At 34.2% G+C, this 22,119-nt stretch overlaps 1 protein-coding gene across 1 annotated transcript in view; it reads left to right on the top strand.

Annotated features, from left to right (window-relative positions):
* The first annotated feature begins 4,013 nt into the window (after positions 1-4,013).
* The window catches only part of LOC117115364 (plexin-B-like), a 49,425-nt gene continuing 31,319 nt past the window's right edge, over positions 4,014-22,119 (top strand). The window contains exons 1-9 of the mRNA XM_033259129.1: positions 4,014-4,232; positions 7,488-8,507; positions 10,368-10,568; positions 11,292-11,420; positions 12,560-12,672; positions 14,500-14,617; positions 15,249-15,402; positions 15,598-15,694; positions 21,387-21,501. Of these exons, the coding sequence (XP_033115020.1) occupies positions 7,527-8,507; positions 10,368-10,568; positions 11,292-11,420; positions 12,560-12,672; positions 14,500-14,617; positions 15,249-15,402; positions 15,598-15,694; positions 21,387-21,501 (1,908 nt within the window). The 5' untranslated portion in view covers positions 4,014-4,232; positions 7,488-7,526. The remainder of the gene's footprint in view (positions 4,233-7,487; positions 8,508-10,367; positions 10,569-11,291; positions 11,421-12,559; positions 12,673-14,499; positions 14,618-15,248; positions 15,403-15,597; positions 15,695-21,386; positions 21,502-22,119) is intronic.

Below are 22,119 nucleotides of genomic sequence, written 5' to 3'. Positions count from 1 at the left end.
GCAAAGTGGGCGTGGTCGAGCTTCGATTAAAGTGGTCGATCGATTTTAGAGTCTACTAGTATGTAGAAAATACATATATATTTTTTTCTTCCCGACGAATTGTGCTTTTTTCCCCGACGGGGGGCACTGGTCCAGCCCCGGTCCCCCTCCCCCATCGCTGGCGTCACCCCTGGTATATATAATTACAGGCCATAATATAACCTGTCACACTAACAATGATCCGTTTTAATTTCATTTGTCAGTGATGTGAATGTCTCCGGAGAGCAAAACTTCAATAAAGAAACCTTGAAATAATCTATTTTTCTGCGTGATTTGTTAAAACCCTAAAAGTTTGTCTGGGCCCTTTACCTATCAGGGTACGATGGTTTCAACCTGACCACTTTTTGACAGACCACAAGTTAATTAGGTTTTGAATAGGAAAAAAGGGCTATTCCACCTGTATGTTTAGACTCAACCTACTCTCTCTTTGACATAACTCAGGAACCGTTAATGATAGTTTACATTGTTTTCTTCTCTTTAGTGTAAAATTTATAATGACTGATTAAGAAACTAGGGTGCATTTTTCTTCAGTTGAAATTTAGTGTGTAGTGGGCTTACCTTTTATGTAAATCAAGTAGGTCAATTATTACACATAGTGAGCTTTTGCAGAAAATCAGAATAAAGGTTCCATACACTTGCCTAGGACATATATTCACTTATTCACAAAATTACCAAGCCAAGACAAAAAACATGCCTTTATCTGTATATTTATTTCTGATAGTTCTTATGCAACATTATTTTCTATAAATAAATCTACTGTAAATATACCTTTTTTAACACTCTTAATTATATGTCAAGCGCGGATCCAGAGTTTACCCTGGCCATCGCACATATGGGTTCCCATGGTTGGAGCATGGACCTATTAATAAGATAGGTCCATGGTGGGAGGGGTCATGAGAAGAGAGCTAGCTTGTTTTGTCGCTGGAAGGCACATTTTAGATATGGGTTGGGGGGAGTATTCGGCTTCTTGAAAAGTTTTTGTTTTCTAGATGCTTTGAAATACACTTCGTGCATATTCTTATTGAATACACTCTGAATTCATAGTTTTTCCCTACTTTGCTTTTAACCTAATAACTTTGATATGTATAATTGGACTTCCTTATGTTGTGGTCATATTAGACTGTAATATTATTATTAAAGAAGTCCATTCAACAAACAACATAAAACATATGTTTTATGTTGTTTGTTGAATGGACTTCTTTAATAATAGTACTACAGTCTAATATGACCACAGCATAAGGAAGTCCACTCTGTAAATGTTTAGCATAATATTGTACAGAGAATTTCGATTGTTTATCAGTATCATTTTACACACGTTAGATCCAAATCACGTTTTATTCAAGCACGGACGAGGAAAGATTAAACATGATCATTTTGATTTTGTACATGTTTTATGTTATGTGTTGATTGGTCTTAGTTAATAATATTACAGTTTAATGGCTTAATGTTAATAATATTACAGTTTAATGGTTTAATGGCCCCGGAACCCTGAACCCCTACCTGGAGCCCTTGGCGGTCCCGTAACGCGCAATCATCAGTGCTCGCGCTTCGCTCGCAACCTGACCACTTCAATTCTCGTGGCTACGGCTTTGCTATAGGTCGGTAAAATCTTCTCTGTAAACGTTAATTTTTCCTGCGTAATACCGGCAATTGAATACGATGCCATGTAAGGACATAGTTTATTAAAAAAGGGTTTTCCATTGGGATCACCAACCCCACTCCCTCTGCCATGGGCAAGGTGAAGGGTGGGGTGCGGATCGTCGCATTTGGCCGGACCAATAAAAATTGCTTCCGACGCGCCTGTATGTGCTATCCATTAGCCAAAGAGCCTTCAATCATTGTTTCTTGGACCATGACAATTTCATTCTAAAAGCTTCATTCAGATCCGTTGATCAGTTTTTATGATATTTAGGCATGGGACGTTCCAACTAACTTGCATACTTTATTCCTAACCATTCCAGAAAGGTTTTCAGATGCTTTAAACATTTTCTTTAGGTATTTAAATTTGGCAAAGTTCCCTTTAAATGGTCCTCATATCCATACCCTACTCCGAATCGTCACTAAAATTACTTTGGACCATCACCAAAACATTCAGATTTTGAGATACGCCCTCCAATTCGAGACCTTTCTAATTCTGAGACCCCTCTAAGTCGAGACCACTTTTTCTAATTACCAACTGGCTACCTATCTTTTTACACTGAGCTCACCCTCTAAATATGAAAACCCCTCTAATATGAGACCGAGACCACCTTTATGGAAGTACCAAGTGACAAAATGACCTCCAATTCAAGACCACATTTGAAAATGCCAAGGGGACAGGGGATAATTCCCCTGATAAATGTTTTACCCCACCTCGCTAAAATCAAAGATATGTAAATAATTAAAACTAAAAGCAAAAATTATGTTTATAGTAGGCCTAACAAAAGAAGGGGGCAGGGCCATTCAAATTTAGCTCCAACAATGGCATACTGAGGTGGGCGTGGCACTTCCGGTACTCTCCCCTCCCCCTTATCAACGAGTCTAGCCCACTTCATTGTGGCCATGAGGAAATTTCAAACTCATTGGAGAATTGCATATTGAAGATTGGAAAAATAAGTGATGGCCAAGTAACACAAGAGAAAATTTCTTTATGTAAAAGATGGACACTTACACACCTACCTAAACCTAAAGTAGGCCTATAAATGTTAAGTTTACTTTGCAGTATGCTGTTCAGAGTTTTTTTTAAATTTTTTTATGTGTTTTAAACAGTTTTAAGTTGGTAAAAACAAAAATTTAAAAGCAAATAGCAGTTTCTTTTAAATAAATAAATGGTTTTCTCATGTTGTCTTTTGGAGACCACTTTTATTTTCGGTCTTTTAGAGGTTTCATGTTAGGTTACCCTCCAGTTATGCTGCTTGGAGACCACTTCAAGCCAATGGTCTCTATTTATAAAGTTTTTAAAATTAAGACCGAACACCGAGACCGCCCCAAATTTCAGATACACAGAGTGGTCTCAAATTGGCGGGCGGACTGTATTTAGGTCTTCAGTTTTAGTATTTTCAGTGACCACAAAATAATCCACACCCAAATCTGGATCGTCGCCAACTATATAATTTCTTTCTTGGTTAGGCCTAACTCTTCCAGAAAGCTTGAGATCAGTTGATAATTTTTGATATCTAGTGTGGGGTCCCCACATCCACACCCGATTTCGGCTTCAGGGACGGCGCCAGGAATTCCCCGACGAGGGGTCCAAGCTCCACTACAAGGGGTCCAGGCCCCCGGCCGGGGAAGCCTAGCGTCCCCCCCCCCACAACCTCCCCCTCTCACCGGTCGGGGAAAAATTAATTTGTCGGGGAGTAATTAAATTTGTCGAGGAATTTTTTTTTTAAATCAAAAGATAATAAAATTTTGTATTAATTATGGGATTCTGTATTTAAAAACGATATCGGGGGTACTAGTCCAGCTGTGGGGGTACTAACCCCCTGTTGGGGAAAAGCTGATGCACCACTGCAACCCGTATGATAGTAATCGCACATATGGTAGCACTGCTTTCACTGAATTAAACAGTTTTTAATCCCTAAAACGTTGACAGCTTATGAAGACATGCTTGAATGGTATATTCGGCGCTCGAAATTTTCTCCTCCGACGGCCTTGATGGAAATTTCCCGACAGGGGGGTCAAAGTGGGTGTTCAAAGTGGGAGGGTCAAGAGTTCCCGACCGGGGGGCTTTTCTCTCTGGATCCCCCGCTAGCGCCGCCAATGTTCGGATTGTAACCAAGGTAAAACGGAATCTTTATCCAATATCAGAAATAATCTGACTTATGTAAACTTAAAACTGTAGGCAGGAGGTTGCTAACAAACACATACACTAAATACACAAATATATTTTCTCCATGATTTACAAACAATTTACTGTGTGCCTTGGAAGCCAGTGGTTTAAGTAAATCAAAAGAGCGCCATCTATTTTAAGTTAAGTTGTTCTAACTTCTCGCAGAGAGAAGTCAGTTGCCGTATACAGTGGAACTTAAAAAAATCGAAGTTCAGTTGTAAATACACATGTGAAGTACATACACACATGCAGAAAAGACGTAGTATTTTTTTATGTATCAATGTTTTAAGAGAAGTTGTGCTATTTTTTGTACATTATTCGTATACTCCCTCCTGGACACCGCTACTGGACTGGCTGAAGTTAGCCTGAAGCAGGTAGACGTCCGGTAGGTATTGACGTGTGACCGTCCTCTTAGTGTTCTTGTGCTTGTGTAGTGGTAGATCGTGCAATAACGTGATATAGGCCTAGTACAGCCTACGCTATTGGCGCTAGGTAACTTATTATGTGCAAAATAATAACAAAAACCGCAATAAGACCAGGCTTACCCGACTAAAGGGTTAGCTTGTACGATAGGCTTACTATGAATGTTAAGCCAGACTCTGGACTGAGAGAAAATGTTTGATATTATGTTGTTTACAACTGATTTTTTTAAGACAAAAAGGGTGTTTGATGAAAGAAAGTGGAAATCATATATTTACGGTAAAGGCTATGTTCTCACACGGCAGCTAACGGTTAGGTTAGCTGCCGTGCGTCCATGCGAGAAAATCCCGATCCGGATACCAACAATACGATGATCGAATCACTGGCCAATAAGAAACTGGAAATTGTAAACGCGTACGTGTGATTGGTTGATGATAGAAACGCCCTCAACTTGCTAACCGATAGCGCTTGCTAACCGTTAGCGGTATCTGGATACCGCTAACGGTTAGCGCTAAGCGATCGGGCATTTTCACGCAGGTGCTAACGGTTAGCGCTAACAGCTCCCGATCTGGATACTAGGTACGATATATTTACGTGAAATAGATTACGCATGCGCAGTCATCCTTGCGTAATCGGTGACATTAATTTATCGTTGCTGGTTAAATGGACGTTGGGGTTGGGTTAAACTTCCAGAACTTGAAATTAGCGTCAGCCCAAGCTCACCACGGCACTGATTGCTGAGGCTATTTTGTTGTCATGTTGCCATGAATCCATGGTGTACTACGCAAATCAAATCCCCCAAATGTGTAAGTATTTAGTCATTTTGAATTACATTAACTTGACCAAACATTTTTTTGTACAAAGGAGTTTTCTACTCTTTAAAAGCCATTATTGAACAACACACACGATCGAGTCAACGGCAAAGCAACGCACCTGGGGAATTCCTGAATTGGTTGAATGAATTTTTGCAAAATATTTAAAAATTGTGGGAGAAATTGTGGGCTGAAAAACGGATGAATTTCTGTGAGCATCATCACCCCCCTTCCCCTTTCCCCTGCCCCAGTTTTTAAATATTAAAAAATCCATATTTTGTTAACTGTTTTCCAAGTATTTTGTCAACCATCTTTTTCGTGTCATAAAAGAAGCAGTTACAACATATCACTTTTTTTCCCCTCTGGAGCCTAGCTTTAAGATTTAGATGTAGTGTACGCCTTACATTTTTGTTATTGTTAACAAATGTATTGGGAAGTACCATCAGGCTCTACTTTCTGGTGACCATGGCAGATCCCAGATTTTCAAGTACTTTAAAATAAGTAAAGGTGTTAGGCCACCTAGTATGTTTTGTTATAATTATACTATATGCATTTGAAGTTTAGATTTGACACTATATAATCACTCCACCCAGGACCATTATTAATATTTACATAGCGCATAATGAAGAGACATCCAATAATGTAGACACATTCCAGACTGTAAAACAAGGCTGGGGCGGGAAATATATCCCCTGTTCAAAAATTAGGCTGAATAGATTGTCTAAATGGAGAAAATGTCTAAACAGTGGTCTCCAAAAGTAGCATAATTAGAGAGTGATCATATTCAAAAACCCCTAAAAACAAAGACCAAAACTGTATTGTGGTCTCCAAATTTCTTTTAGAAGAACTTAATATTAATTTCCTTTGAATTTGATTCTGTGTTAGGTTACTACATGACTGAATCATAATGTACTGTAGTTAATTTTGTAGCAACTGGAACCAAATTTAAACATGTCATTTATATTAAAAGATTTTAATATTAATTTTCTTTGAATATTATTCTGTGTTTGGTTTCTAAATGACTAAATCATTAATATAATTAAGTGTTTTATCCACTGGAACCAAATGTATATCTTGTATCTTGTACAAATCATTAGGCTTAAAATTCAATAGCTTAAATAGCAGGTTCCAATGTAGCTCATCTATGAAGAAAATGTGGTTTTACCCAGTTTTTAATATTCTAAAATCTATATCTCATTAACTTTTCAAGTTTTTTGTCCAACACCCTTTTAGTGTCTGAAAAATCAGTTGTACAACATTTATAAAATTGTTTCCAATAGTCCAGCATTAAAACAGTGGTCACAGTCTCAAATTAGAATGGTCTCAGAATTAGAGGGTGAGCTTAGTGTTAATAGATGTGATCAGTTGGTACTTTGAAAAATTGGTCTCGGCATTAGAGGGGTCTCCAAGTAGAGGGTAAACTGTACAAGTTTACCTCTATGTCAGAAAAGCAATAAAATTAAAAGGTGAAGTTTCAAATTTGTAATTGACTAATTTATATTTATTATTAGTTTGGTTTAGTTAATTGTAATTTATAATCTACAGTATTTTTTATTTCCTTATTCATTAATTGGTACTTTACAGTAATTCGTGAATTTGGATTATGTTCATAAAGAGAAATATTGAACATACATTAAAATGAATTATTATTTTTATAATTATCATCATGTACCTTTAGTTGTATTTTTAATGCCATTGGAATTGTTACACACTTGCATCCATACTAGTACTATGCTGTCTAAGATATTGTAAGAGGAAGCATATAATAGTATGATTCAACTCAAATCAATTTGAAGTAATGCATTTATTTTCTTAAAATAGTAGCAGAATAAATAACAACATATGAGGCTTGCCATTCCAGAACCAACATCAGTGACCTTTTTGATAGAGAACACAACAGAAAATAACATTAGGCCTACATATGTCATCACATCACTGAAAAAAAAAGTAATAATAATAATTATAATAACTAGTAATTTTTGCTGCTGTATTTCTCTAATTATATTTATAAATGTTCGTATTGATCTTATATTATTTTAACAATTTAAAAAATGTTATGATCTGGATGTTAATGTACTTTTTCTGGTTTATCCATGTTGCTCGTTCTTATGAATTGTGAATGTTATTATCAACTTTTTGTACTGGGCCCTGTGGGAGAACAGTAGATATGCTACTGAACAGGTTTTCCCAGTATAAAGAATAAAGAAATTAAATAAATAAATAAATTCAATCCAATTTTATTTTATTACAAATGAAAATACTTTATTTGGATAATACAAAAGGGCAAATTTAAAAAAATACACATATATTTTAAAAAGTTATTGTAAGAAAAATATAGATAAGAACATTCAAATTCAGAAGTATTAATTATTAAATAATAAATAAATTAAAATCTGTTATTATTACAGGTATATTTTGCTGTGTCCAAAGTCTTTCATCATATTTCCATGATGTTCACCAGGCAGCTTCTACTACTGATATGTATGGTCTCAAGAATTTATTCAACTAGTCTAGACATGTCGGACTATCAGCTGTACAGATACGAAGGCACAGGGTTCCATCGGTTCACTCGAGATAACAACACTGGAAATATTTACATCGGTGCTGAAAATTCTCTTATTTTGCTTTCTGATGATTTTAATTATGTGAGTAAAGTTAGTACATGTGCAAATGGAGATGATTGTAATAATATTAATAAAGTCCTGGTCATTGATTACAATAACAATAGTTTGATAAGTTGTGGAGGCGGTAACCATGGAGGATGCGAAGCTCGCTCTTTGAGTACTTTGGAGATGTATGATGGCACTGCTGTGGAAAACATTGTTGGGATGGGGAATCTTTCTGCTGTTGGTTTTATATCCTTAATTAATAAAAAGGAAAAAATTATAAATGAACCTACATTATGGATTGCATCCATTGATTCTGAAAGTGCTAAGTCTCGAATGTTGGCAACTAGAAGATTGGATCCAAGCAATCCCTTTGCGTTTATTGACGATATTAAAATACAAGCAGCTTATAATGAAAGGGACTCAATTCAGTATGTAACTGGATTCTATCACAAAGAATTCAACTATTTTGTTTCAAACCGCGAAAACCAGGCACGGATAAGTCGTATCTGTGAAACAGGTGAATTATCTGCTTTTTCAGAAATTTTTCTTCGATGTGTTGATTCAAACTTTGATTACGAGATAGTCCAGGCTATGAAAGTGGAGTTGATTGGATCTACATTGGCAAGTGCTCTAAACTTGACAGTCCCACAGAAGGTTTTCTTTGGTGTATTTACCACTGAAGACCTTAGTAATTCTGCTCTCTGTATGTTCACCTTAAACGAGATTGAGGAAGCATTCTTTAAGGCTATTAATGGATGCTACACCAGTGGAAGTCCATATGTACTAGGTTATGTAGACGGTGCTGAATGCTCTGAAAACGTAAGTATTACAAATTACTGTTCTTCACAATAAATATAAATTGTAGTATTTGTATAATACCTGTTTAGAAAAATGTTATTTGTCACTGGCACAAGCTTTAATATATTTTTAATGTAAATTCTTTTGATACAATTGCTACTAAATTTTTTACTTGTCTGAAAAGAATGATGTAGGGATCTACATAAAAATTAATGTATAGATGGGGTTTTTTTTGCAAATTTTGATATACACTTGATTGGAATGTTGTATTTTACTATATAAATAAATGATAACAGACAATAAGTTGCCAGCAGGAATTAAGAAGAATACTGTGATTAAAAAATATGAAATCATTTTACATTAAATTGTAGTATTGCAGTACCTAAAGGGGTAATACTAAAACATTAATAATAAATAGTACTATATTAAATATGACTATATAAATGTATTGTACTGTAAGTAATGATAAAATATATAGTTGTGCAGTAATCAATAATATTTAATGATTTCTGTAGTGCTAATTTTATTTAAAAGGACTGCTAAAAGTTACTATGAGAAAAAACACCAACCCCCCACCAAATTCCAAAAAGTTCACTTTTTAAAACCTATGATTTCACAAAATCGTTCTTAATTATCATAAAATGCTGTAGCATGCATTGTTTATATATTTGCCAGCTTATCTAACTGTTGATTTTTAATAATGTGGTATGAAATTTGTTAGAAATTGATCGTCTCCGGTGATTGCAGATTGATCTATATAATATGAAGGATGTTATCTATAGGCCTGCAGATGTACAGGACATAATAATGTTACTTTTCCAGGTCCCAAAAACACCCAAATTAATGAAAATTTAAATGAAATATTCATGAATTATGTGTTTGAGAAATCTATTATGCAAGACCCTCAAAATGCTATTTTGTCGCTTTTCTCACAAACCCCCTCCAGGCCTGTGCCCCTGGACCACCAAATTTCAAAAAGTCCACTTTTTAAAACCTATTATTTCCCTAAAATCGTTCCTAATTATCGCGAAATGCTATAGTATGCATTACATTTTTTGCCCGCTTTTCTACTCGTTGATTTTTAATAATATGCTACGAAATCTGTCGGAAACTATCAGCTCCAGTGATTGCAGATTGATCTATGTCATCTGTAGGCCTACAGATGTAAAGAACATAAAAAATTACAATTTCACAGTGGTGGATTCAAGGGGGAGGGGGAGAGCCCCCTAAAATTATAAAAGAAATGGAGAAAAAAGAAAAATCATAATTAAAGTTTGTCTGAGAGTGCCATTTCTGGCCATTTTCCATGCCATAACCATAAATTTTTCTTACCTCAGCCCCAACCATGGTGGGGCTGAGGTGGTATTGACCATCTGTCTGTGCAAGTTTCTCCCTTCACCAAACCCTCTTTCTCCTGTTTTACTGTAGGTCCCTAGACAATACTCAAATGAATGAAAATTTAAATAGGATATTACAAATTATGGATTTTAGAAATCCATTAAAAAAGGCCCTCAAAATGCAAATATTTTGTCAGAGGTTCCAGAAGATTCGCCCCACCCTCGCGGGGATCCCTAGGCAGTAGCCCATCGTAGGGTCCACTTCAGTTGCAAAACGCTCCTCCCCTTTGAAAATCCTGCCTACGGGCCTGTAAATATAACACTTAATTTAACCAGTAACTTTGTAGGAGCTATTATTGGTGTAAGGTGCTATATAAATCTAATTTATGGGTCTTATAATAGGTAAAGTATAGTATGTAAAATATGATAAGAAGACACAGCCATCGAATAGACATTGCGCCTATGATATATTTTTCAAATGATGGCTAAATAAAATAATAATAATGTATTATTATTATTATTGTTATTGTTATTATTTAAACAGAATGTGAGGGAAGAACTTTTAAAGATATACATGTGTGAAGGGAGTAATTTGAGGGTCAAGTACTCGCAAGGTACCTTGGCTGAGTCTGCGTATTCACAACCGGTTTTGCAATACGCCAATTATATGACTTCAATTTCGGTGGCAGTAGAGGAGAATAACACCATAGCGTTTCTAGGTACATACCACGGAAAACTCATTAAGGTACAAGTTATTCCATTGTTAAGAAAAGAAAAATACTTGTCACTGTGTATTCTGCTAAATTTTGAATTGCTTTTGAAAAGTATGTTGTTGTTAATAACATTTTTTGATTTGCAGACGTTAATTTTTACTACAAATGTTCTTAAATTGATTACCTACCAGTTTTAAGGGTCTATGCAAAAGAGTACAAGCAGGTATTATTTAACTGTCTGTTGATTAATGGGAACAATTTTGTTCTCATTGGGCTAAATTTTTTGTTCAAGATAGGGTGGGGTTATACCAGAGGAACTACCAGTACTTCCTGATAGGGTACATACTGCACTACTTTTATGTTACATAAATAAAATAAAGTAGTTTGTGGTATCATCCTAAGTCTTATGTGGATCTTGGTGGTCCTGTTTAAAATGCTTGCTTTACTTTCTTGCACGTAGTGTCATTGACTCAACTCCTTTGACACCATGTAGGGTTTTTTTTATGACTAAAAACTCCACACTCTAAGCTTTGAAATAAGATAGAGCGTCATAATGCTTCATTATACTAATGAGACACCTGAATACCAGCTGACATTTTAGGAAGAGCTACAAGGACGCCCTATATCAATATGATTACATTTAAATACATTAAATATATTAAATAAGTAGAACACATTTTTTTAAATATTGGTTAGTTGTCCATTTGACAGCACATTTTACTATATGAAATGTTAAATTATATGATGTTCGTTAGGTACACATTCATAATGGGAGCGCAGCCCGTGAGTACGAGACACTAGCACTTGACGAAGGTTTTCCTGTGAGAGCTTTATCACTCCTTGATGCTACATCAACTAATCTCACAATTCTCACAGAAAATAAGGTAAAATTGTTCCATCAAGTTAACAAAAAATAGTAATTATCCATTTAAAATTCAGTTCATGTTGGCATGGGCAGATTTATATTCAGCATAACCCATAATAATGTTCAAACTAGTGTTTGTCAGTGCCCAGGGCACTTAGAGGAGAAATAAACAGGCTTTAGCCCTCTTTCCCTCCCCTTAAAATTTTGCCATCTTGCATGTTTTTTATGACTGAAATATAGAGGCTAAGTTATTCAAATTAAAACATGGTTAGTTTATAAAACATACCTGTGTCATTTGGGGACCATACTTTCATACTGTAATGGGGCTGAGGTATTTTTAATTCAAATCATCTGATATTTTTTGCTAGCCTCTCCCTCTCTCCCACCTTCTAATGAAAAATCATATTATCAGCTCCTGGTGATGGAGGGCTTTAATATCTTCACCAGGAGGACTGCACTTGGTTCTTAAGATGGGTTACAGCTTATATTATTATTACTCTTGTCTTATTGTTATTTTAATCGTTAATATTTATTCTCATTATTAATTAGTATTTAAAAAACCCTAATTAATGCAAAAAATAATTAGAATGCTAGTCTCAAACATATTATTAGACATCCACAAATCAAGGTAACCAAGAACATTATTTAAAAATGCTGCTTGTTAAAAAGTGTTTGACCAATCAGTGACTCTTTACTGAGCATATGACAGAATGGTGTTTTTTTCTTTTTTTCGGCTGGTGCATTCCATTGTCATGTTTTTAAATTACTGTACCTGTTTATGTTGCAGTAGATTGTCATACTTTTAAGTCTATTTTCATATGATTTTTTTAGTTAAAAATTCGAGTTGAGAGTTGCACCCACTACACAAGTGGTATTTAAAAAACCCTAATTAATGCAAAAAATAATTAGAATGCTAGTCTCAAACATATTATTTGACATCTACAAAATCAAGATAACCAAGAGCATTATTTAAAAATGCTGCTCGTCAAAAAGTGTTTGACCAATCAATGACTCTTTACTGAGCATATGGCAGAATGGTGTTTTTTTGTTTTTTTTTTGGCTGGTGCATTCCACTGTCATGTTTTTAAATTACTGTACCTGTTTATGTTGCAGTAGATTATCATACTTTTAAGTCTATTTTCATATGATTTTTTTTAGTTGTTAAAAATTCGAGTTGAGAGTTGCACCCACTACACCAGCTGTAGTGAATGTGTTGGGCTTAATGACGGAGGCGGAGATCCTTACTGTGGTTGGTGTACATTAGAAAACAGGTAAATATTAGTCTATGTCCCCTCTCCTATATATTTGGTAATATATATATATATATAATACATTTTAAAAGGTGGTTAAATAAGTAATACGATAAGTTATGTTTATCTTGTATAATATTAGTTTAATGGGTGCAACATATTTGTATTTATAGTTGTGTAATGTAGGGATTTTGTAAATCAGGTCCTAGGCCTAGTAAATATTGGTTTCTACTGAAAAGCGGGCATTGCACAGGAAGCAAAAAACGGTTGGCCTGTATACAATCGGGTTGCACTATCCGTCGGCAGCCAGTTGTATTGAGTCTGGTTCCTAAAGTTTTTTTTATTAGAAGCAGTAAAATTTTGCCCAGGGTGAGTGTTCTTATTTTTGTTCTATATCAGGCTCAAAATGTTCTTATTTCGTTCTTATTTTTACACACTTTTCAAACAGAGAAAATTATTATTGTTCAGCAGTATACTGCTCTACTGCATTATGGAGGGTATTATAATAGTACATAGTCACACCTACTAAACATTTAGGGTCCAAATAAGCTTTGTTGGTTTTTCTACTTTTTAAAAATAAATACCTCATGTGACATTTTACCTGAGCCTCAAATTTGTTCTTATTTTGTTTTATTTTTTAAGCAATTTCAGCCTCAGTGTTCTTTTAAAATGTGTTATAAAAAAAGTGTATTTGGCCTGTTTTTAGTACAGTTGGCAAAATGGCTCTGCAATTTCCAAGCCTTGTGGTGGGGTTCGATCTACACAACAGGTGGGCAAAGCGATTTTTTTTGCTGCCCTCGAAAATGAATTAAAAACCCTATGCGTGCGGTACGCCAAGCAACATTGGCTAAAAAACATCTTGTTTTATACAGCCAGACACCGATTATATGTAAAAAGTGACATTAAAACTGAGAATAAAAAGCTGGGAGGTTTTTGGAAGCTCACTGAAAACATCAGAGTTTCGGTGCAGCCCTTGGTGTTAAATAAAAAATTTATTTTGGCCCACTGACTGATTTTTATGCCCACGCCTGGTCTTCATGCTAATATTCTAGGTCGGCCATGCTTATTCACAATCTTGTACTGACAACGGGTTGTCCCCTAGGAGCAAATATTTTATGGCTTGTAAGTAAAGTATGTATTGTCTCCATTTCTGACCGTTAATGGTGGTAAAATCAGACCAACGGCCGCACACCAAAATAAAAGAAAAAGGATTGTGAAAACTTAGTCTATAATATTTCCCAGTACATGTAATACAATATTTGTTTGATACAATATCGTTATTATATTTTGGTACGGCCTTTCTACATTTATGATGCAGCAACCACTGCTGCTTTTATCCGTCCTTTTACATGTGCTTGTAAGTTGCGTGGCATCCCTCTCCCCAAGATCACCTCCTCACCTACCTTTGGCTAACATGAATCAGCTCAGGGTTAGACAGACACATTTTTTAAATAGAAAGAATCATGTATTTAAAGTCATAGATATGATTTTACAATGCCACTGGTAGACTATTCCCTATTCATACTTGTCATGTGACTTTGTGGACTCTATATTTATATTTTGTATAAAAGTTATCGGATATACAAATACAGGTCTCCCTTTAATTTCAGACCCCTGCAATTAAAGACCATCTTCAAATTTTCTGTGTTCCCAAATCTACAAATATCTTATATCTTTGTTATACTGTTAGAGACAAAAGCTACGAAAGACCATGGAAATCCTGGTCCCAAAAGTGGTGTTTAATTGGAAGGAGACCTGTATCATTACCATGTCATACCTTTAGATGGAAAGTAATGGATTTATTGTGATGCAATTCATAATTACAATCTTTAATATCCGCATCTTTAGGTGTAGTCGGCTAAGTGAATGTTTCACTGATGCTTGGATAGTGAGTGGATCCAACAAATGTATTTCAATCAGTGGCACAGCCCCTGAATTTCTACCTATTACAAAGTGGGTGAATGAAGTAAGTATACACTAGTTACAGTGTCTTCACTAATGGTAATAATTCACATGAATTTGTATTATTCCTTTAAGTTCTTTGTTGAAATGTTTGCCATATTTGTTTCTTTATTATTTTCTGTATTTTATATACTTATTTCCTTTTCCTAATTGCTAATACTGATTCTCCAAATGATAATATTGGACTCTAGGTAATTTACCAAAAATGCAAAAACTATCACTTTAGATTAGAGGACAATAAACAGTCCCTATCATTTCAACTTAAATTAAGAGTTTAAAAATATATTGAGCTCAGTTTAAAGAAAAGTCCTGGATCTGCCACCTGAGAAAGGGTTTCAGAAACCTTCAACAGAGAAGCCAATAATTTGTCATGAAACACTGCTTTAAAAGAAAAACTTTAGAGTGCCTTTTCCAGGCATCTAGGGATGCTATATCATAAATTTGTTTCTGAATTTAATGCCCGTCCTATGTACCATCACAAGTGTAGTATTTTTACCAATGGCTACATAGGAACATTCGCAGAGGTCAGGCTTGATGTAACACAACAAAGCCACGTGTGAAGATGAGGTAAAAAACCTTGCACTGTCACTTTAAATATTTTAATTTGATTTGTTTTACAATATGTTTTTCTACAGAAAATTTCTTTGGATATAACTCAACTCCCATCAAACCAAATTTATACATGTAAACTTGGAGGGACAGCAGTTAAAACACACAGATTAACTGGAGGTCAAATTAATTTAGCATGTGACAGCTTTACACAGGCACCAATTTTACAGGAAGGAGAAGGTAAAGAAAATACTTTATGTTCAGGTTAATACAATAGTTGATCTGTATTGTAGGTGGAATCAATCTAAGTATAATTATAGTAATAAATACTTGGTAAAATGTGGGAATACATATGTACCGGTATACATTTTCAAAGTAAGTTTGGTACGTAGCACCGTAAACACAATACAAAAAAAATATATATTTTTTTTTCAGTTGCAAATTATTCATTGATATCAGTATATTCAAATTTGACTGGAGTTGATATAGTAAGCACACGTTTTACTTTCTACAATTGCAGTGCTATAAAATCGTGAGTAAAGTGTTTGTGTTTAATTTTTCCTCAATGAGTCTCTATCTGGTTCATAGTGAAATAGTCTCAAGTAGCAAAAGTTTACTCTGGATATAAGTTTACTCTATGTATTAGTTATTTTGATTTCATAGAGTCTACTAGCCTCAATTATAAATTCAAATTTCCAAGTGTTTTCCTGTTTTACTCTACGCATGTCGTTATTCTGATTTCATAGTGTTTGTAGCCACAGTTAAAAATTAAAATTTTGAAGTTGTTAATGCTATAGCAAAAACTCTGATTTTTGTGTATAAGCAAAATTGAAGTTTTTGTGTATAATTTTCTTATTAATAAATAATAAAATTAAACTACTAATAAAAGTGTAATAATTTATAGAATAATGGTAATAAACTAAGTAAAATTACTGAAATTATATTTTGTATAAATTATTAAAACATAATAAAAATAATATGTGTGTGCGTGCGTGGAGTTGAGTAACTTAGCGGTTAAGATGTTTGCCTTCTAATCTCAGGGTCCTGGCTCAACTCCTGTCACAGCAGGACTTTTTCTCACTACATTTTTTCACAACTTAAAACAACTCCACTCCCTAAGCCTCATAAAGAGATTTGGTTTATAAAGCATCTTTCCATTCTGTAAGTGGCAAGTGTACTTGCCGTTGTATATATATAAGGAAATAAAAGAAATATAGGCCTAAAATTTATAAAGCATATATTTCAAGATTGAAATTGCAATAATAATAATAATAATTGCAATATTGCATATTGTTTTGAAAGGATGTAATAAATTGTTGCTTAATATTGAATCGTTTGATTCTGTTTAAAACTAAATGAATTGATTCTGTATCCAATGGAGAAAATTCACCTTGACCAGTTCCTTAGAAATGTATTTGTGCACTGAATACCTATAAAGTAAATAAATAATAAATAAAATAAATTGCATAGTGTTTTGATATAATTGCAGTACCTAATTTACAAGTTATTTTGTTCAATAATAAACTGTAATGAACCATTGTAATGTGATGAAATATCATTGACTTTTTATATGCTATTGAATTTTAGCTTTTCTGAATTTATTCTTGTCTATTTTATTATAATACACATTTGAATATATTTTAATGGAATTTGCGTAATATAAATGAATAAAATATTATTATTAGTATTATTACAGTTTTTTAATACTTTATCTGAAGTTCAACATATATTATAGAACATATTTCATATGATTCCTGTTAAGCCAAGAAAATAAGGATTATTTTTCACCATTAGCTAATTGTTTTCACCATTATGAGAGCAGCTTAGCTCGGTTGGCTAATCTGGTGGTTGCCACTGTGTGGGCGCGGAACCGTGGAGATCTCTAGATCCCCGCTTCTATTGCCATCGCTGCTTTTCCTTGTGTCGCAGCTGGAGGGTTGAAATACAAGTAACAAGAACGCAATGTCTTGGATGAGACGTTTAAGCCGTTGGTCCCGTGTGCATTTATGGCCCATGTGCAAGTTAAAGAACGCAGTACACTCTATGGAAGAGAGTAGAGAATCGACTCCCAGTGTACTGCTCAATCACTACCAGAAGGACCCCACTGGAAAGAAGTCTTCTTCTAGACTTTCATGCGGCTATCCTTGGTGCGTACACCAAATAAATCCAATCCAATGTTTAGTCCACATTTTCTGACCTTTTTCAGCCGAATGACATTACCATGCTGCCATTGGCTACGTCACCGATAATGTAATGGGGACAAGTGCAGGCTACGATTTTTCGCAGCAGAACTTCCACCATTACATCATTGGTTCAAGATTCATTTATTATTGTCATACATAATACATATAATGTGTTTCTTTGAGTTGATACAAAAACAGTGAAGATCGAAAAACAACACTATAAAAGGCAAGACCACATTTTAACTGATATAATAATAAATATATACATGCCAATGTCATTATCTGAAGAAGGTCTGAGTATGCAGATTGAAAGCCACCGGTGAGAAATAACCCTTATGATATTATAGAGGCGAATGGAAGATTTATTAACAAGAAAGAATATACCTCCCAAGGAAAGATGAAAAACAAAAGGGGAAATTCCCATTAAGTTTGCATATGAATAGAATAACAATGTAATTTTAATATTAAGCAGTATATCCTTTTAAGGCCACTCGAGTACTGTAACTGCATTGAGTGGGAAAAGGATCAACTTTCTCAACAAAACGTCAGAATTCCTGTTGATTTATCGTAAAAAGAAAAAAAAAAATTTAAATGTTAAGAGGATGAAAACTAACTTTATTATTCCACTAAGGGAAACTCTTTCCATGACATTACAAAAGGTAGATAAAATATATATAAAAAATTAAAATAAAAACATTCATTAAAAATATATATACAAAGGTACTAAGTAAAATAAAATTATTATCATCAATGTTTTGTTGTAATAAATGTAAAATTTACCCACTAGAATTAGGCTTTGCCTAAGGAGTTCTTGAAAAAGAAACTTGTTTGTTATTTGGGTTTTTAGAACCTGTTTGCTAAATCAGAAAAAAATAATTATTTTTCCACTCCCCCTTTCCCCCTCAACAGTATTTTAAAAATTGAATAAACCAAATCAAACCAAACAAGGAAGTGTTTATTCTGTTAAGTATCTACAAGGCAGTCTTACATGTAAGGAGATACAAACATTCTATTAGTATTACTTCACCTTCTGTTTCCACGTTCCACCTTTCCTTGAACTTCACCATGGAAACAATACAGATAATAATAAATATTTTGAACATTGATCAAGGAAGTTGAAATGAAATTTTTCCACTGACATGTAGGATGAATGTGACTTTGAAAGAGACAGCCTAACGTTGATCCTGTGTTGATATATATATTTTTTCATTCCTCATAGCTTTCCAATATTTTGCCATTACATGGTTATCAAATATATTGGCAAAGTAACCAGAATTTAAAGCCCTCCAGTGATGTCATTAAACTTAAGTTGTTAAATCATTGTCTAGTACAATAAGAGTTCATATTTAGTAATAAGGATATGGTGCTAGGTTTGTGGTTTTGATTGTCTGTTATTTGTGATAATCCAGGCAGAATTAAATTTATCATAATACAGTATAATATTGAATATTAATACACTAGCTTCAATGACAGCCTATGATTAAGATTTATTTGAACTTTAACACTTATGTTACAGTGGCACTCGTCAACTAACGGTGCGTTGAAAACCAACAAAAATTACTAAATGAAAGTTACAATTAAATTAATACCAAAAAGCACAAGAACAATTCTTTCTATGAGATTTAAAAGAACCTTCTTTCCATAACTACGGTATCAATAAATACAATAACAAAATTTCAAAAGTACCGTAATGTAATTAAGTCAAAAACACAGGAAATTTTACATATTCAAAGCAGATACAGTAATGATGACAATGATGATGTTCATAGTGTGGTATACTATGGTATACATAAAGCTTGCTCAAATGTGACTATGTGATTTGCCCATATATGACATCAGCATGCCCATATATGGACAAGTCACCAGTACTTATCACATAAAATTTCATAGTATGGACAAAGTTTTAATCAATTATTGCCAACATTTTATTATTGGTGGGGAGGTGATCTTACAAGAAACTTAAGATATGTTTCCACTGGCAAAGAAAAACCTTTCCCAACTGCTAGTTCTTTCAAAGAAATTTTTCTGTGGTAGTAGAAACAGGAGCCGCAAAAAGAATTGATTAATTTATCATACCAATTGGCCTGAAATATCTTGTGTGTCAAGCAGGCCAATGGCATTTTAATTTTTGGAATATCCAGGCCGTGGTAAGAATATCTTGATTTTCTGAGAAAAAAAAAGATGAGTCATCAAATATTGAAGTTCAGTTCACACGATAATGGTTTTAATTCAGAGGCGTAGGGTGGTTACCGAGCCAGGCGCTGGGGGACAGAGGAGCCATAAAAAGCCTCTGTGCCGCTCCAGTGTTTGTAGCGTTTTGTGATGTATTTTAATGTCTTTTTTGGCACAATTTAGTTCTTAGTTTTGTATCGTGATTTGAAAAAATAAGCTAAATTTATTGTAATTAAGGTAATACTTGTTCGTTTGTAACTTAATTTCTTGTTATACATTGTTTCATTGTTATTATATTATATAAAACAAATTATTAAATAGAGTTAAAACTTTCAATCAAAAGAACAAAAGAATGTTTGTACTTTTCTACTCTTTTCTAATTATTACTGTTGCATGTGTTATTTGTATTATTTAAAAGATTACACAGAATTATGAAAGTAATTAAAAAAATGTGTACTATATGTTCTGTACAGAAGAATGCTGTTTAAGGATTTTTTTTTTGCTTGGACAAAGTTTAAGGCAAACATCAATGAAATTTGATAACGCCAACGATCTACGCCTTTTTTCATATTTTCCCTAAGTTTTTAAATATATCTCATTAACCGCTTTTTATCTCATTAACCAAGTTTTTCGTCAAAATTTAAGAAGAAAATTAAGATGTCCGTATTACTATTGGCAATCATGAATTTTGATTTTGATCTTAATTTTGTCTTTTTTAATCGTATGTTTTAAAGCTATTCTATATAAATACATTTCCGAAATAAAGAAATGAATGTAAATATTTTACTGTACATTTTTGTTTGTCTTGTGTGGGGGCATCCCACTTTTACTTTATATAATCAATCATTCTACAAATCAAACATGAAAATCAAACTAAATACAGTACGATATTGCAACTTGTAATATTTATTTGCCATAATAATTGAAATTTCAAGTGGTTTATTTTTCATTGTTATTTATTTTAAAAGACTTAAATTAGAAAGATATAACCTATCTCAATTGATGTTATGCTGTCTTATATGTTTTTATGTTTTAACTTTTATGCAGTCCACCCAATAGTGCAAATCATTCATTTTTTTCTCAGTCATAAGCATGTGCACTAAGGAACTTCGTAATTATTGAACTGCCCATGTGGGTAATATAAAAAGAAACACATTTTAGGTGAATTCGCCTAGAAAAAAGAAAAAACGGCTGTCGTAAACAACAGGAAGGGAAGAATACACTGTATTGATTTTGAATTACTGTAGTGTTTATTCACATTTGGGATAAAAAATGAGTTTTTATAAGTTGTTTTATGACTAGGCATATTTATATAGGTTTATATATGTCTTCAGTGGCCTATTCGAGTTCTACTTGCTGCCCTGCAAATTTTCTATTGTAGTACAAGGCAGGTCAAGGCTTAGGCCTACACCAGCGGAATTTTTTGGCCTTTTTGGGGTGGTGCAGCCGTATTAAAAGAAAGTGCATAACATATCATATACTGTGTTCCGATGGTATTTTGCGTCAGGGGATTAGTATAGGAATGATGTTTTGCCTTACCTGAAGCGACGTCGAACTGAATGCTCATTAAGCTCTCAAATACTTGCGAAAAAAATCTCTGGTGGGAATTAAACTCACAACCTCAAGATACTAGCTTAGTGTTTTAACCACTAGACCACCAAGCTTGTGCTTAATGGCTAGTGTTGAATCTGATCTCAGGTTATCTTGAGGTTGTGGGTTTCATTCCCACCCAAATAACTTGCGAGATTTTATTCGCAAGTGCCATATTTGAGAATGTACTGAGCATTCACCATGCTTGTCAGGTAGGGGAAAAACATTCATATCAACGTATCTGTACTAGCTTACTAAGTATTTTTCCTCTTATTTCAGGTGTTATGAATGTGTAACCAGCTTTGATTGTGATTGGTGTCCTTTAGGACATAAGTGCACTCACACAGAATCAACACCTTGTGGGGAGAAAGACATTACTGTAAAAGATGACGCGGTATGTATTAAACAATTCTTCCTCATCCATGTATCGAAAAGCATTCAGGAGGTATGCAAAGGGATATATATACCTGTACCATTTAAAATATTGACAGAGCTTATCCTGAGTGTCAAACTAACAACTGACTAATTAGGGGCCAGGAATACACTCTTGTCCCATGAACAATTAAACAATTCTTCCTCATCCATGTATCCAAAAGCAGTCAGGAGGTATGCAAAGGGATATATATACCTGTACCATTAAAAATGTGGACAGGGCTTATCCTGAGTGTCAAACTAACAACTGACCAATTAGGGGCCAGGAATACACTCTTGTCCCATGAACACTTGTGTTGTCCTACAGACATGCATGTTTATATACATTTATGCTGCTATTTTGTGGTAGGGTTAATATGCGAGTTGGAAGTTGGAAAATGCAAATTGGAATACCGTATGCGAGTTTCGAGTTGGAATAACTCGCACTAAAGTAATACTCATTTTGTGGAACCTATCTGGTTTCTTCTGCCCCTTAATTACAGTTTTATACCCGACTGGTCGGGTAAAGTCAAATTAGTGATTAACATGTTAATGAAGACTTATGACCCATTAAGTCTGCTTTACAGTGGAACAGGTACTA

This window comes from Anneissia japonica, unplaced genomic scaffold (genome assembly GCF_011630105.1).
Source record: "Anneissia japonica isolate Jap-2015-1 unplaced genomic scaffold, ASM1163010v1 scaffold288073_len612986_cov165, whole genome shotgun sequence".
NCBI classification, from domain to species: Eukaryota; Metazoa; Echinodermata; class Crinoidea; order Comatulida; family Comatulidae; genus Anneissia; species Anneissia japonica.
The sequence above is the reverse complement of the archived record's forward strand: the minus strand, read 5'-3'. Positions and strand labels throughout refer to the sequence as shown.